Genomic DNA, 18,687 nt, shown 5'->3' with positions numbered 1-18,687 from the left:
CACTCTAGTCAACATTTCCTCTACTACAGAAAAAGAACAGGCAACTCCCAAATGGCTAGAGACATCAATGGAAAAGAAGAGAAGCATTGTTCCTATATCCATGCCAATTGACGACCTGGTTAGCAAGTGCCTTGGTAAGACGCCTAAAGTGAAGACAACGAGAACAGAGTCGAGGATCAACTTTGACAAAACTTCAGGGCAGTGGGCGGCAAAGATAGCCACACCACCTGATGGAAGTGCTCACGACTCCGTAGCTCCTCAAGATTACCAAATAACCAAGGTCGACCTTGGAAAGGCAAACCGTGAGACAGATATGAAATTCTTCGAAGTATCCAACAAGAAGATCGAAGAAAGGGTGTGGAAAGACGGGCAAGATAAGCAAGAGATGAAGGAAACGATTAAAAGCATGGCTCAGTATATCAATGCTATCCTTCATCTCGAGGCTAAGCCAATCAGTGAGATGTCAGCGGTCGTTGACGTGTCTTCCCTGACCAACCAGCAGTCACTGGAAAATTTGCACAAGTGTAAGGCGGTGGCAAAAATAGCAGGTGAGTGGGTGCTGGATGTTCTGCATAACACTATCAAACACATAGGTCACTTAGATCAGGCATCAAAGGAAATATTGAACATCTCCAAGAAGGTGGAAACAAGCAATGATGGGTATGAAAAGGAAAGGAATAACTGGTCCAAAATAGTTATGTGGTTGGAAGACGTACAGGAGCTCGGTCTACAAAAGTTTCAAGCTGAATGCCCTGTAGCCGGTCTTGATGAAAAAGCCCTGTATGTCATTAAAGATTGTATTGAGTGGAGAAATGAAGTGCTGACGCAAGGAATATCTGAGATCAAAGAAGCTCTGCAAGAACTCAGAGTCATTCAGCAGATTATTCAGAATGATCTCAAATGGTTCGCCAAGCAGTTCATGGAAAAGGATGATGACTCCGTTGCCCAATCAGAAGAAATAATTAAAGAAGTGCAAAGGAAATTTCAGGAGTGGCAGGATAAAAAGACATCGGCTAAGCAGGACTTCTCCAATGTGGCGCATACCGAGGCAATGCTGATCATTAACTTAAAGCACCTAGAGATGCACGAGGAAAAGGTCGCCGAGCTGAAGAAGATAAAGGAAGTCTGGAAGCAAAGATTCGCCCACATCGGCTTGCCACATCAGTCGGTTATCTCGGCCTTTTTGGCTACGTATGAAACGTGGAAAACGGCTAAAGGCGCGGCCAGTGGAGACAGCGCTGCAAGCGGTTACGCTTGATAGTGTTTTTGTTATCTTTCCTTTGCCGTTTTCAATTTCAGTTACTTTTCAAGAATGACAGTTTTCTTGGCAAAAAGACAATTAACTCCCGATGTGCTAATTTTGGCTTTGGTCCAGCCCCATGCCTATAAATGTAATAATTTGTATTGTTTTAGGGGTGAGAATTTCTCCGATAGACCGATAGACAGAACTATTTTTGTTTATGGTTTTATTTCCAGTTTAGAGGTAGCAACTCAGAATTTATGCAGACATATTGAAACTCTACAGTTTGAATCTTGGCTGAAGGTTTTTTGTGAGTAGATACTATTATCTGCTTATTTCATTTAGTGTTTCTATAAATGCTAGTTAAAGCTTTTAGTTGTGCCTGTCATCGATTCTGAATTTGTGAATTCTAAGTATTGGGAATGCTGTGAGAAACTAGTGGTTTTATTTCCTGCTCAATGTTTTAATTCTCAATTATGTGGATCATTTTGATAGCTAAAATCGAGTGGTTCTTTTGCATTAAAGTTTGTTTCATATTGATGAAATGAAATAAGTTGTTTCAGCACTTTCAACGGATCGTTTTTATTATAAAGATATTTCTGTTGAATCCTTTAAACTGAAAACTCCGATTGCAATAAAGATAGCTGCTCCTGTTTTCATTGAGGAAATATTAAGCAGAGAATTCCTAAGCCTCTCGGATAGGAATTCATTTGTTAGTTTACATTCTTTTCTCTGTTTATATATATAAACTTTCATGGGAAAAACTATTCACTAACACTATAAAGAAGTCATCTATAACTATGTAGTTCCCCATGGTGATGCTTAGTTGTGGAACCAAATAAGTACATGACAAGAGATTTCCTCTTATAACTTTAACTTTGAACCTTTCATGTTCCTCTGAATGCAAACACCTTTGCCTCAAGAGTCATGAGTACATGAGGTTGAGTGTGGCCCCACTATCGAGCATGAACACGCCCTAGTAGTATACCCTATACTCAAAATATCTTGCACCTTGGAGCACTGGCAAGTGTCATGATGACACCTCCTTGTCATACCTATCTGATAATCCTCTTTGCACAATTTATGTTAGTCTCTTTTGAATCTTCTCAACCATCTCCTTCATTCTCCCCTTTCGGTGGCTCGATTTTCTCATGCCCCTCACCATCGGACATCACCTCAATACAATGGACTTCTGCCTTGCTTAAGCATCGCTTCCCTAGTTCCCATGACGCCCTACAAGTGAAATAGAGCTTCCTCCTCCTGAGCTCCTATCTTGTGGCCTCGTCCAATGATGGTTTCTTTGGATGGCTTTTGTTGTCTTACTCCTTTGGACAGAGGGGTAGCTTGGGGTGCAAATAACACTTGGAAGAAGTAAAGGATATTGCCATGTCACATGCCTTCATAATTGTTTTGATGAGTCGTGTTGGGATTGAATCCTTTCACGAAACCGTTCAGAGATTCCATCAACCCATCAATGAATAATACAATCAGTCACGTCTCTGAAATGTCTATTACTTGCATGGACAACCTATTGAATTCAGTAATGAAACTCTCTACTAATCCCAATTGCTTCGATTGTGCCAACTTCTCAAAATCGAGCTCTAGATCTTTCCTGTCAAAACAGTCTATAAGTCTCTTTGTGATGCCACCATTCGTGAGCGATCCCTTCTAGGTAAAGTGCAATAAATTTGATCCCCTCCTCCTAAGCCACCAAGTTGAGATGGAAATATGTATCTACCTTTTGTATCCATGCTTGTGCGAATATCACCCCAGTTTCATCCATCAAAGGATTAAATTGATTTTTCTTATCTTTCACTTCATGTCATTGTTATAGTAGTCATGACTCTTGCCGCCCAAGTATTTCATTATGATCCTTGAAGTATATTTCCCCCTCCAAATTTGCATCCTTCCACTCTTATTTCAGCAGCTCTTGTAACTCCTAGAAACTAGACTCTCACTCTCTACGAGGTCCTTTTGTTTTTGGGAAATGTCAACATTGATGGTTGAAAGCATGATTGCTAAGGCTTTGCTCTCCCTGTGATAGAATTATTGTTGTGTCCATTTTGTTCTCCATTTGTCTTTGCTTTTGTTGATTTATGCAACATCTCCTCCATGAACCATTGTCATTCTTCCCCTCTGAGCATGGTTTCGTTGATCTAAGTTTGGCTTCTTGTTAGCTCCCTTAACAGTATCATGACTTTTGCTGTAGAATCCTGTGGTTCCCGCATTCTGTCAACAGATCAATACCTCCTTCTGTTGTACACCTGCATCCAGTAGGTGACAAGCTACCAAAATCACCTGCTCTGATAAAACTATAATGTTTAGAAGGCACTTCTCAACCTTCGTAATCCAAATGGTAGATTTCAACACTATTTTGTTGTCCACTTTGTCTCCATTTGTCTTCTGCTAATTATGCAACATGTCCTCTATTAACCGTTGTTCTTCCCCTTCGACCATGGTTTTGTTGAGCTAAGATTAGCTTCTTGTTAGCTCCCTTAACAGTGTCATGAGTTCAGTAGCAGGCACATGTGATTCCCAATTCTGTCAACAGAATGGTACCTCCTAGTATACACCTATATCCACTACCCAACAGGCTAGCAGAATCACCGGCTCCAATACCACTGTAATGTTCGAAAGGCACTTCTCAAACCTCTGTACCCAAATTGTAGAATGCAACAATGTTTTGATGTCCGAGTGTGGGGTTCCCTTCTTGGCCAAGCTTGTACATAGAAAATTTACTCACCATCCAAGCTAAAGACATAGTCGTACAACTAGTTATCATATGGTAACTATTCCTATTGCACACCCTATGTTAGTAATGGTAAAGTTCGTACAATGGACTGTACGATGGAGATATAGGATCCATACAAGATGCAAGAATGTTCGGTCAAGGTAGTAAGATTGTAGTATGGTGCCCTTGGAATCTTGATTGTCATATGTTCAGTGATGGTTCTCCGTATAGCGGCACCAAGGTCATACGATGACGTTATGTCACTCGTTCAGTGTTTAATATGGATGTTCTTCGACTTGCTTAATAATTGTTGCACAATAATACTAGTCAATATGGATAGATGATGATGCATGATAGGTAAATTCCCACTTTTAAGATGAAGATCTGCACATGCAATAAGGAATTCATATTCAATAACAATGGCACTACAAATTACATCAAGCAGATCTTCAATACAACAATTTCAGACCAAGAGAAGAATAAAGTGAAGAGCTACTCCCAACGAAATTGCAAATACCGAGTAGGGTAGATCTTGCACCACTAAAATGGTAGATAAGATAAACTTCCAACCGGAGTTCCAACATTTAATAAAAATTTCAGAATCTCACACCTACAACAATGAATAACTCAGTGTAAAAACCCCTTTTGGCCTAATACTAATTTGTTGTTTGAAAATGAGAAATGTTTGGATTTTATGTTTCTTTTTCTGATTTGAAAACTATACTTCTAAAATTCTTTCAGAAATATATGATTGACAAGGAACAATAATGCAAAATGGCACTCACAGAATTCTCCAGAATTTATTAACAAACAAACTTAACAATGTCTCCGCAATGAACTTCAACAACCAAAGAACCTGTTTGAAATCCAAATGCTCCAGGTATGAGCCATATGGAAAACGCAGACTCCAGATTGAAGTTGAAACTTAACATGGCCCTTCCAATAACCATACACGTGCTCCTTGCAGCAGTTCGCAGCCTCCTAAAGGATGGGCAGTAGTGTAATGCTCAGCACAGACCACTAACATATAGCGTAGGCCCTCAAAAAGACCCACACAACCTTCCAAAGAAAAGTCGCAGGCCTGTAAATATCGCAGGCTCTGTATATGGTAATACAAGGCATTCAGGATGAATGCAGGCCTAAAAAGAAGATCGCAGATCCTCCTAAAATATCTGCAGATGTAAAAGAAAAAAAAATTGCTGCCAGCAGATACTTGACACCCAATGTGAGTAATTATTAATCAAAAGTCCGATATATGGGTCGCAGGGCCAATATCTGAAACACTAGGCCTAATAGGATTGATGCAGGCCTCCTGATTAACACAATTACTACCTCATAATGGACTGCAATCAAATATGCAGATCGAATCCTTTCAGCTTGCAAAAGGCAACGCAAGTAAGCCTACAAGTAATATCTCCAGCAACAGTAGGTACAATAGGATTGATAATTCTGATAATAATGAAGACTCAATTTGCAGCAGCACCAAATTGATTCTCGAACAAAAACCAAAGTCTTCCTAGCCATAGTATGAACAGTAAGGAAAATATCTAGCAAATATCAAGTCCGCTATACTTCAGCAATGGAATGATAACACTTCTCAACTACAGTGATGAACAGTAGAGAAGTTAGGCAATCTTAGCTATACCTCAGCAACTAAATTGCAAATGCAATTCTCAGAATTTCCAAACTCTTATATTTCAGCAAGGGCCATAAAAATCAAAACCTTGGAAAAAGCCACAAAGGCATCAAAAGAAAATTAAATAATCAAGCATGCCTTTCCCCATGAAATGAGCTCTCATTTATAAGCTTTCGTTGGCCCAAAGTTTCCTAAAGAACTCCACTTCAGAAATTGTGGAAGTTTCCTAAAAGAACTCAACACTAGAAACTTTCCAACACACTTTTTAGAAATATCACTTAATGTCATTATTATAATAATATAAATATTATTATAATAATGCAACTTAATAATTAATTTACCACAGGTGATGACCAACAGCCGAAGCCACCCACTGCACTGCCAAAAATAGACCTACTAAAAATAGTAAATCTATAGCTGGGACCCCCAAAACACCCTGTCAGCTCACAAGGGTCGCTATGATGAGCTAACTCCAACTGCGAAGACCTGTCAAAAATGGGGACATTACACTTAGGATTATATATGGTTCCAAGAAACTTCTCAAAGGGTTACAAATGTGCCAAAACAACCAAGACACTACCAACTACCAAATTAAAAAGGACCCAAAAGATTAAAATATTGAGTTTTGGGGCCATACACAATTGATATTAAATTGAATTATTTAATTTAATCAAGGCGACCTTACATAAGCTCTTATATTTTTGTGCTTGCCTTGTCTTGTGTTGCAAATTTCTACTATGATTTGATTGTCATCTTGAAGAGATTTAAATTCTTCTTCAGTCCTTTGATTCCCCCAAAGTACTCTGGGGTTGGTTCAATCTTTGTATATCAGTCAATAGCCACACCTCTCAAATTGGCTTGAAAAGATCATAGCCACTATGCTCTATCATCTAGGTCATTTGTTGTTCAAATCATTTCAGAAGTTTCACAGTGCCCTACAAGATCTCCCTAATCCAGTACCTATATAAAAGACAATTCTGCTTTTCTACACTAAGAAGGCTTGATTGCAGAATCACCACTATTTATTCTGATGCAAACCTAGTGTCCAGAATTTGTTCATTAGAGAGTTTCAATTCAAATGTTCTAGTGTTCCTCTAACACTCTTGGCCATGTGGAAATTTTGTACTCTTCCTATGACTTCAACATTCCACACACTTGATTTGCCTTCCGATTACCTTCTATACACTCCACTCTTTGAAAATTGCCCTCTTTGACAACTCTTCGATGCCTCAAAAGCTCTCATGTGCTTCTATTACTTCACTGAGAAGGAGTCTATTGATTTTTCTTCATACTGAACTTGATCTGCAAGATTGACCCACACTTCACCTAATAATGGAAGATGTCTTTCAATCTCACCCACTCTTCAATCATGTGATTATCCGTAAAGGGTTGAATGTTCTAGTACATTTTTCCTCAATGTTCTAGTACATTTTTCCTCAACGATGAGCCAGACTCTAATATGTTTTTCCTCAACTATGAGCCAGACTAACTTTTACTTCAGGAAGGACTTCAGATTTAAACAACCATAGCTTTTCATTCTCTTCTTCATCCTCTCTACTGATTTTAAAGAATGCCAAATCACTTCATCTTGACCACATTATGGTGTCATCCCACCTTAATTGGCATCTAAAGTCATGAATATTTTTATATCAAACCTGATTTATTTTTTGGGTAATGATATCAAATATTTTCATCTCTATCTGATAGAACTAATAATTGATATAATGAACAAATATATCATTAAACTGTATCTTTATTTCACACATTAAGTTATTACAAAAGCAGAGAAAAGATTATCAACCAAGGATCAATCCCCATTCCCTGAAATTCCAAAGTTTAATTAAAGAGTCCAATAGTTGTCTAGTAGTGCAAAACCATCTCCCAACTAAAATAGAATAAAGGAAGTGTATGTTGATAAAACAAATCCCACTAAAGAATGTCCTTGAAATGTCAAATGAGAAGCATGACTTCCAATGCTATAGATAACTGATTAAAGAACAAAAGCATACCTTCAACACAGCTGGAATATTGAATGATCCACCAGGAGAAGCAACAGTCTGCTCATAATATTGTAAAACATCTGCCTGAAGAATAGAAATCAATCAAAAGATGTTCAAGCAATAAGAGAATTGAATGTGACAAAAGACGGAACTTTCGAAACATGATAACATGTGAATCCCAAATATCATAACATTAGAACAAGTGAACTTGTTCATTTCAACAAGGTGTAAACCAAAACTCACAAAATCCTTGTATCTAACATTTAGAAAACTGGTATCTACACAGATGAAAACCATACACATTATAAATAAGAAATATTGAGCCAACTAAAATATTCCTTTGTATGAGATCAATAGTGCCAAATATTCATATCATGTTAGAGAAGCACCTCTAGCTCAAAAAGATTCAGCAGAAAGTAGAATGCAATTCTAACCTTCTCCAAGAATTCCAAGCAAATGGCACGCTTCCAGCAGACAACGTTGATGGGCCTATGCACACAGCCCAAAAAATAGTTAAAATGCATTGCAGTCCAAAAAAAGTAACTTAAAATTTATTTACTCTTTGTTGGATATGACAAATTGAACAATTTAAATGCTAAATAGTCCAGCAGGGTGGATATGGAAAAATAGAGTTTATACTGCTTCCTTATGGTTGAAGTGGGCCACAAATCGAAGGAAAAGGTCAGATGAGCATTAAAAAATGAGGGTTGCATTAATTGCAAAGTTGGTTATTAGATGAAGCAGAGAGGCAAAAAACAAGTTTAAAAGAGTATGCGGCAGAAATTCATGAGCAAAAGTAACCCGATATCTATTATTGATCCTTCAAGGCAGAAGTTTGCATCGTAGGCTACATAGGTTGAAACCTCGAACTTGGAAAACCCAAAAAATTGGATTTGGACTCAGACTTGGAAAACTCGGCAAAGGACTCGGCAAAAGAAAGATACTGTACTTTTACAAAAATACCAAAAGAAATTAATGCATTTAGCGAACGTTAGAGCCAAAATTGTAACAGTACATATGTCATATGATCTCCAAACACAATATTTGAAATTTATGCAGAGTTTCAAACTTTAAAATGTATAACAGTAGCATAAGTTTATAAATGTTTATAAAATTACCTATGATTATATGTCCAAATATGAAAACAGCAAACTAAAGACTGGAATTCACTCTTCTCTCAGTCAAATTCTGAGACATCCTCATCGGCTAGACATTACCTTCAATTCGCATCGGTGGAGGATCATTAATCGAGTGACTCAGTCTACCATTACCATAGGTGTTGAGGATTGGTTCAATTCAGATTTATTAACTCCAGTGATAATCAAGAGCTTGCTATGGCAGTCTATCATTCCTCTATTAATAGTAAATGCACTCTGGAATCTGCAGTATGGGCTCTTAAATCTGAACTATCTTTCTCAGCTTGTTTGTTAAAATTATATCATTGGCCTCCTTGAGATTCAGAGCCAGAACCTTGGAGTTTGTGGAGCATGTCAGGCTGGGACTAGCTCCTTGAAAAAAAAAAACCTGCATTATGTGTTAGTACTCCAAAACCATGATAAGAATATTATTCAATCTTGTAAGTCACTAACTTATAAGATCTTAATTCCCAATTTAAACCCTTCTTAAGGAGAAGTTGTGATCAGATGCTTGGCTCCTGAGGGAGTGCTTCCTGGGGCTCTAATTAATAGAACAACTCTCTACTAAGCACCATCTTCTCACGATGCTTCTCTTAAAGACCTTATGGGTAATCAATCTTGATATATCCATCCTTCCTAGGAGGGAGTTCTTCCTCATCCTAGGCCTTATGTATACCCACTCTGGGTGTATGCATATGTATATGATTTTCCTTAATAGTATGTACTGTCCTTCAGAGAATACTCAATTCCTTGGCTCGCTTCCTTAAGAGTATTCAATTATAGAATATCTTGTGAAGTCATTCAGAAAGGTTAGCTCTCTGCCTTAATGCTTTATTTTCCTCTTATTAGTGGCTACTTGAAGTAGTCTATTTCTTCTTCCTCTCGATCGCAACAAATTCAATATTCTACAACAATTTATCATTAACTATAAGAGACCACTAAATCAATGATTGGTCTTATATATATTTGATTAATATTCTTGTTGTGTACTTTTGAGTTCCATCAAAACATTGTTGAATTACTATTCCTCTTATTGGAATCCCCATAACGCTCATTTCTATTGATTTTCTTCCTTTCCTCATATTATTATTTGCCAAAGGACTAGTGTTCACTTCCTCTTCCACAAATTTGTTAAAAGGTTATCCACCATTCTGCTATAATGTTTTGTATAATTCAATCATATGTCTGTCACAAAGTATCCACAATCTTTTCACATACTTCACCTGCACTAATGATTCTTTGTTCTTATATGCTGATTTTAAGACTCACCCTACAAGATGGAAAGCTCATGCTAGGATACCACTGTAATTTCCCTTATCTGGTCATACAAGACTTGTGATTGATATCTTCAAATTTATTTATAAAAGAGTTCTTCTACTAAGTCTTTATACTTAAAAGTTGGGATGAACATAATATGTTATCATAACATATCAACCTCATTTCTTATATTTCCTTAACAACAAAATATTGGGAATGATCCTTCCAAAATTATGAATATTCTCGCAATTGCATACAGTTCCGTTCTCAAATTTGTATACATATTTCTTTCAACATCTATCATAGACCCTCCTTTTTATATCCAATACTTCCATAGTTGGAAGGTCTTTATACACAACCTACTAAGTCTATAATTTAGTGGATTCTTTTCTTAAGCATATAAACAATAGTATTGACTTAATCCTTAGTCATTCCCCTTGTTAATGATTGGAATAGATAATGAAAATTATCCTTGTCAAATATGAATTGCGTAATCCACTGTTTAGGGTAGCTCTCTTCATCTCCCCTTAATAAATCCTAATTCAAGTGAAGATGGCCTCTATGCTATCCAATGTGTAGCAGTGCTGAAAATAGGGACACTCTGTCAAATTTTTAGTTATCAATCTGCACTTATTATGTGACTTGATCTTTTATGAGGTTCCCTTGACTTTGAAGAATGTATTTGATAATACTTATATGCCAATCAGAATAACTTAAGAGATATCTGTCTCTTTAAAGTCTACAGATTACTTGGATGAGTTTAACTGGCTATTCAATTTAGACTATAAAAGGTTGACCATTTTCTACAGAGTATGCCTTCCGTTGGTGTCTCTTGTTGGCTTTTCTCCCATCACATATTTTTCCCAAGTGTCCAATACCAATCATTGATGTCATCACTGATTCAATCGTTCCCAAGGTTGAAGTACCTCTTTCAATTGCACAGTTGATGATTCAAAATATGTTGTTTGCATTTTGATGTTGTCTTTGTGCAACGTGGAACTGCAGTGCCCGTCATCTACTCGAATCTAACAATATTTGTCGTATGGTGCAATGTGACAATCGTTGTGTATTCCCTTTAGTCTGAACGATGTCTTATTTGATGCCTCCTACAAATAAATCTGTCTTATACATTATAATTAGAGATTGGTTCACACCTCCAGTTATGATTTCCAATTGAATCCCGAGTGTGTCTACTACCTTCCCGTCCTTCTTCCTTCCATGACTGTCGTGTTCCATTTGACTCCTTTCCTTAACCCTCCTAAATAGCTTTGGTTTGGAAGAAACACCTCTTTTCAGATATAACACTTTGTTACCATGTGATATCCTATTTTAGATCATAATATACAATAACATTTATATATTTGAATGTATTATAAAATTCATATAATAAAATATTTGATAGATTGAATAGTTATTATTTTGATAGATTGAATCTATTCAATCTTGAGATTGGTTAGAATATTAATTCTTTCATTATTTTTTTATCTCTTAATTATCATACACTTATAAAAAAAAATTCTATGTTAATTTATTGATATATTATGAAATATCATATAAATTATAATTTAATGAATTATAATTTATTTATTTATTCATAATATATATAATACTAAATTAATATAATTTATTATTATTTATATATTTATTATTAAATCTTATAAATAGGGGGACATGACATAGCACATGTAAAGTACCAACCTTCTTTTCCTGGACAAACATCCCTACACATCCTTGATGGTGTCCCTTCTCTGACATGTCCCTTCTAAGAATAATGGGAACGGAACATTTTTATTATTCCCCCCACAATGTAAAGTATCGACTCTCATATCGTCAAACAATTTTGCTTCACATCAAATATGGAAAACTTATTTATGTTCTTCTTCTTTGGAAAGAATCATCCTTATCTCAAGATGCTTTGTGTTCCCACCAGTGTTACCCCGGCGCGGGGGTGCGGTGGTGCGGGGGGACGGCGGGGGTGCGGCGGTGGGGGAGCGGAGGGGGGGTGGGGGGGTAGGGGAGGAGGGGGAGTGGAGGGAGGGGGTTGCATAGTATATATATAATATATATGACTGAAAATGCTAATTATGAAATGATACTTCATTATATTATATAACATTAACATACCAAATATAGTTGAATACAATGAAAAGAGAAAATTGAAATGTGATTCACAAACCATAAGTTCAAACTTGAAACTTGAAACTTCATAACCATTACTAATAACCATTTAACAAATCAACTTAGTTCAAGATGCAAGATTCAAAATTCATTCTTCAAATATGATTCTATGAATATCATATATCATAAAGATGCTCATGATGACAATGAGCCGAATAGCATGAAACAATGAAATAATAATAATGTATTATAGCCATATCAAAGTGAGTACCCATGAAGCACCCTGCAAGCACTCGGGAAGCACCCCGCGAGCACCCAGGAAGCACCCTGCAAGCACTCAAGAAGCACCCAGGAAGCACCTCGTGAGCACCCAGGAAGCACTCGCGCACCCAAGCACCCTGGAAGCACCCAAGCACTGCATCCCCCCCGGGTGGTTGACCGGTGCGGCAGGGGTGCGGCAGCAGAAAAACTCTCGGCGGGGGTACTCGAGTGCATGACGCACCCACACCGGGTGCACCGGGGTTTTGACCCGAGTGCACGCACCCGGGTTACACTGGTTCCCACTCATCAATCCTCAACATTAGGTTTTCAACAAATTTGTGCAATAACCACTATAATCTGAATCACCAATTACCCTGACCAGCACGTGACGCATATAGAATTTGTGTAATTGTCACCTCAGCTATAAGTTGTCCTCGTAACAAATCTCCTTTTCAATGCGGTTTCCAAGGTAGTTGTCATATTTCCAGATTTGATCACCATTGAAACATATCCTCAACAAAGCCAAACAAGGGAATCTGACCCACCATATAGAATACACATCAATTTATCTTGATCACGTATTTGGAAATACCATATTCTATTCAATGATCATACCAAAATATTGTCCAGAAGGTGAACCAATAATCAAGAAATGCCAATGAATAAAATATCAGATATCAGTTACACTAAAGGAATGTAGTTTGATAATGATGATGCAGATGTGAATATACCACCACACCACTCTGTATGATTACAGAAATACAAGGCTGCAACCCAAAAATATGATCACTTGACACAATGATATCAAATGCTCTAAGCACAATCACTGTGATAGACTTCTATCTGTGATTGAATATGTCTTCATCAATCTTGCCAGGAGGAAGCCAGGGACTAAGAATTTTGACGAGTGCGAAGAAAAGTAGTGGTGAGATGACATTTTCTAGAGGACCTCATAGGTTTGTGGGCATGGAGGTGGGGCCAATATGATAAAAGGAGTAGAAATGATGCGAAGCTACTCACAGATATAAATAACGCATACGTTCCTCTCCTTGATCATTGCTAGTGTGAAACAAAGAAAAAAAAACTTTGTTTATTAACAATAACTCTCTTCACATTTAATCACTGCTTTGCCAATCTTCCTTTAATACCAACCTTGGTACATAGGGTTGATGAGTCAATTTTTTTCATGTTATAGATGTTGCTCTATGTTGATGTATAGTTTAGTTGGATAAATATTGAATATATATTGAAGTAATATATTTCCATTATTTTTCATTTGTTAATATTGTTGTAATGTATCGACGATCTAGAGAATCCATTAAAACTTGAGTGAGAGTTTTAATAGTTGCCTAATATCACTCTCTGTAATTTCTCTGTCATATCACCATCACAATCACCATGTATGTCTGATGCCACAATGTAGAAACTCAACTCTAAAACTGTGCAAAAGAAAATCCCCAGCCGTAGAGTCTGCAAGTTGAACCACTAAGGAAACTGGGTTCCAATATGTGTGGCCTTTCCTCATGTGCAGGCTATCTAGGTATTTCCAAATGGCAGACTACGAGACCACCCACCAAGATGGCGGATGACAGGTTGAGTCACACGGGTAAGACACAAGGTTGTGGCACAATAATATTCTGACTTCATAGTCAAGTGCTTGTGCAGAGACTTTTGACACATGCATAAAACCTCACAAAGGAGTTAGTTTTTCTTATCTTCTAATTACAGACTGTTCAACCGAATCCTTCCTTTCCTCTGCCTTCATCATCTTCTAATTACAGACTGTTCGATCCAATCCTTCCTTTCCTCTCCCTTCACCAGGCTCGTATTAAAGCCCTGATACCATGTTAAAATATAAGACTCTATCTGCAATGGAGAAAAATTTAATTCTTCTGACTTTATATCCTTATGACATTGTTTTATATGAATATCAGAATACTGAATGTACTGAAGAAGGCAGACTTCTTAGTAAATTTATTTCAAGAAAATTCGAAGTATGAAGAGGACCAAGTTCTGATTTGTCAAAGGGCAAATTAGAGCACTGTAATTAGAAACTGTAAGACTGCAGCAATAATGTGTTCGTTGATAAAATTGCAAGCGGCAGTTTTGAAAATAAATATGGGACTGTGGAGTCACGTCCCAATAGGAATGAACTCCCAGAGGAGTCACGTGCTATCGTGGACGTGGTTCCAAGTCACTTTGCACTCATTGTGCCTTTTCAAAGACAATCGCACTTTGTTGATTTGTATTAGGTCAGAGTTGGTCAACTTCTCTTATTATATATTATTTGCACAGTTCATAATTGTATATATATATGTGTGTGTATATATATATATATATATATACTTCAACATATTTAATGTATAATATATATTTGGAGTGCAATAACAATAATGTGTTCATTGATAAAATTGCAAGCAGCAGTTTTGAAAATAAATATGGGACTGTGGAGTCACGTCCCGATAGGAATGAACCTTTGGAGGAGTCACATGCTATTGAGGACGTGGCTCCAAGTCACTTTGCATTCATTGTGCCTTTTCAAAGGCAATCACACTTAGTCGATTTGTATTAGGTCAGAGTCGGTCAACTTCTCTTATTATATATTATTTGCACAGTTCATAATTGTACTTATGTTTATATATACATATATACATATGTTTATATATACATATATACATATGTTTATATATATATATATATATATATATATATATACTTCAACATATTTAATGTACAATATATATTTAGAGTGCAATAATATTGATAAATGATAGATAATGGAAATATATCACTTTAATACATATTCAATATTTATCCGACTGAACCATACATCAACAGTTTTAATGCTGAAATTGGGAGTAGATATTTAGTGTTTCACATCTGCAAGCTTGGTTGTCTCATACAATAGCAGATCACAGCTATTCTGGAGGCTGTGTAGGAATTTTTGGTGGCATTTGTCATCTGTTTGGGGCAGCATTTCTTGAAGAATCAGCATCAGCATTAGAGGGCCTGCATTCAGTAATTACAAGGCAAGTTTTGGGTGTGAGCATGCCTTCCTCCTATCATAGCTTCAACATCATTCTGGGATAGATTTCACAGGCACTGTCAACAATAAATGAGTGTCGATGTGTGCATGTTGGCAGCCACAAGTTCTAAAAATATCATTATATAAATTTTCAAACAAACTCCACATGCATAATATTGTCACTGCATATATTTCATTTGTGGAAAATCAAAGAGTTTCTAGTTAGAAAATTGTTTGTAATTAATCTTAGCAAGCATTGTCATGGATCTTGATGATGGATCGTGGAGTGTGATCCGAAACGTTGATGTAAAAAATTGTTCAGACAATCAAATCCAGAAAACAAATCACAACACTGATGGATTGTGGAAATCTGATAGCTCTAAAAGCATTGTCATTTCAATTTCAATTATCTTATTTCATAATTGTTCTCCTTTCTCCTTCTCTTCTCTTGCATGCATCCTGATGATGGATCATGGAGTTTGATCCAAAAAGTTGATGTAAAAAATTGTTCACACAATCAAATCAAGAAAACAAATCACAAAACTGATGGATTGTGGAAATCTGATAGCTCTAAAAGCATTGTCATTTCAATTTCAATTATCTTATTTCATAAAATAATCAGAAAAAGCATATGTTGTCAAAAAAAAATTGGAAAAACTTTGAAAAACTCCAAAAACACAATTCTTCAGCATAGATGAGCAAGGCTCTTTATAATGAAAGTGAAGGAAAATAAGGTGACATGGGCTCTTGTTGCATGAAAAGGAAGGTTCTTTCAGGATGAATGGGCTCTTGGCAGGACGAAGAGTTATATCCCTACTTGATACAAGTACAACACATAACTTCATAGATGCATGGTTAGTGGCAAGGCGTGGGATCCGAACTCAAGAGTTTCAAGGCATCGAGGTGAAGGTAGCGGATGTCTATACTTTCAGATGTGATAGAATGTTTTCTGGCCTACCCATGCACCTCAATGATTATGATTTGAAGGCAAATTTTTATGTTGTTAATATGGGAGACATAGATGTAGTACTTGCTCAGAGATGGCTTCATGACATTGGAGAATTCACTCTCAACCTTAGGGACATGGAGATGAGATTTGAAGTGGATGGTAAAACGTGTGTTCAAACTTCAAGGTCACCAAGGAAAGTAACATGAGGGTTATTTCATTCAAGAGGATGGAGAGACTAGTTAGACATTACATGGTAGAGTGGGCAGCAGAATGTATATCAATGCATACACATGATGAACAGAAAAACCCAGCTTACCATCCAGATGTACAGGAGCTCAGAACTAAACACTTAGTGATATTCCACTTGGTAGATGATGCAAGTACGATGAGAGCAAAACTAATCTGCATGTTATTGTAATAACATAGACAGAATAGAGGTCACTTCAAACAAAACCCATATTAGCACTGCAATACATATTTTTATAGCAACAAACTGCATGATTCTCAAGTACTCCATTTATAAAAAATGCATGAATTTTTACTTTCAGCCAAAGATAGAAGAAACTGAAACCTTTATCCACTCCTTAAGTTCCATTCTAATCTAATGACTACCACCTTTCAATTACTATTGAAATCTTAAAGACAGATATTATAAATCAAACCATTTGAATCACCTCATGGAATGAACTTAGCAATTTTCACGGGAAAATTCAACACTCTACTCCTAATTTCATAACCCATGTCAATATCTTGAGCTACCAAAATGAAACAACTTCCCAATCATGGAAATCGATTCATCTTCCAACAACAATCACTGAATTCCTTTAAATCTTCTATACACCCATTCCAATGGAGAAATGATGACTCTGTCAAAACACCATAGTTAGGTTTTGGAATAGCTCATACCAAGACTTGAAACCAAGTTTTGTTATTAGATAGGAATTGTTCAGCCCGTAGGTGAACAGGAAATAAACATATAACTGTTGTGAGGTTTTTACACCATCGCCCCAAATTTTTGGGGACTCCCTTTTTCGGGCAAGCCTTGGTAATTTTTGCGAGTGTTGGGAATTTTTCGATTGTGTTATCAAAATTTGGAGTTGTCTAGAGGTTTTTGAATTGGTGATTTTACACCTTGGAGGCCTTCAAGCCAGGAAGGGATTTAGTTTGTTTTCACCCGGTGCGAAACTAGATTTTTCGGAACATGTAATGTCGTCCTTAGGCCTAGCAAGTTTCAATTGAAACATTTTAAACGACACCTGGCAGGATAAAATTGCAAATTTTGGACTTAAACGGATTTTGAAAATTTGATTTAATTGAACAAGCTTGAACATTTTCAAAATGAACTTTAGATTTAATTGTTTTGGAAAATCTTTAAAAAAAATTCAGTGAAAAGAAATTTTGATAGTGAAATCAAATTTAGAGTTTGAATTTCGATTGCCACGAAAAGGATTTATTTTGTTAAAAATTGAAATTAGATTAAATTGCAAAATCTCATTAATTTGGTTGAAATTTTACCTAGAGGATTTTAGAAATGTTAAAAGCAAAGTTGCATGGACACGGGTACGGTATCGGGTACCGGTACAGCCAATTTTTGAGACCCCTTATTTGGGAACGGCAAATACAACATTCTTAAAACATATACATATATATATATATATATAACAAATTTTCAGAGTCATTAAAGAAGTTTTTCATTATAATGAAAGCAATATGAACACATAATTGTGACATATTCCAAAATACTATAGTTAGATATAGTTTTATTATTAAAACGAAATTCAAATACAGAAATAGTTTGGTAGAATCACATGCTATCAAAAATATCATCACTATTCTCTTGAAACTCGAGATCTAGATCATCAAGATTCTCCAAAGAGTTAGGATAGCTAGATTGAGTACGGCCACCACCTAGACTCTCAGAACCCATTGACGATTCAGTGAAGGGTCCTCTGACCATGTCAGAATTCTCAACATTGAGGTTGAGATGTGTCAATGCATTTATGGATACATCAATGTCACTTATCTCAGGTTGTACATCCCAAAGTCTATTAGGTCCTTTGATGTAGTCTGTGGAGGAATGTGACAATAGACGAAGATTAGAGTGCACATAGACAAGGTCCTCTGCTTTGCTGGCTGCCAACCTATTTCATTTCACAGAATGGATAAAGCCATATGTACTCCAATTCCTCTCAGATGCAGAAGAACTAGAAACCTGCAATAAAAGAGTTTTATATTATAATTTATAAGTTACAATTACAAAGACACAAACAATCAAAAACAGTTGAAATAAGAAATAATTCTTATTAGAATAATCAATATAAAATCAAACCTGTG

General features: G+C 36.5%; 1 protein-coding gene across 4 annotated transcripts in view; it reads right to left on the bottom strand.

Annotated features, from left to right (window-relative positions):
- The window catches only part of LOC149569851 (HNH endonuclease), a 163,940-nt gene that overhangs the window by 111,077 nt on the left and 34,176 nt on the right, over positions 1 to 18,687 (bottom strand). For all 4 annotated transcript variants that reach the window (XM_089822562.1, XM_089822559.1, XM_089822561.1 and 1 more), the window contains exons 2-3: positions 8,042 to 8,096; positions 7,617 to 7,691 (exon numbers count right to left, since the gene is read on the bottom strand). In XM_089822562.1, coding sequence (XP_089678688.1) covers positions 7,617 to 7,691; positions 8,042 to 8,096 — 130 coding nt within the window. The remainder of the gene's footprint in view (positions 1 to 7,616; positions 7,692 to 8,041; positions 8,097 to 18,687) is intronic.

Source organism: Cupressus sempervirens, chromosome 3 (genome assembly GCF_028749045.1).
Source record: "Cupressus sempervirens isolate cs-2001-9-10 chromosome 3, ASM2874904v1, whole genome shotgun sequence".
Classification (NCBI taxonomy): Eukaryota; Viridiplantae; Streptophyta; class Pinopsida; order Cupressales; family Cupressaceae; genus Cupressus; species Cupressus sempervirens.
This window is presented reverse-complemented; position numbering and strand designations above follow the sequence as displayed.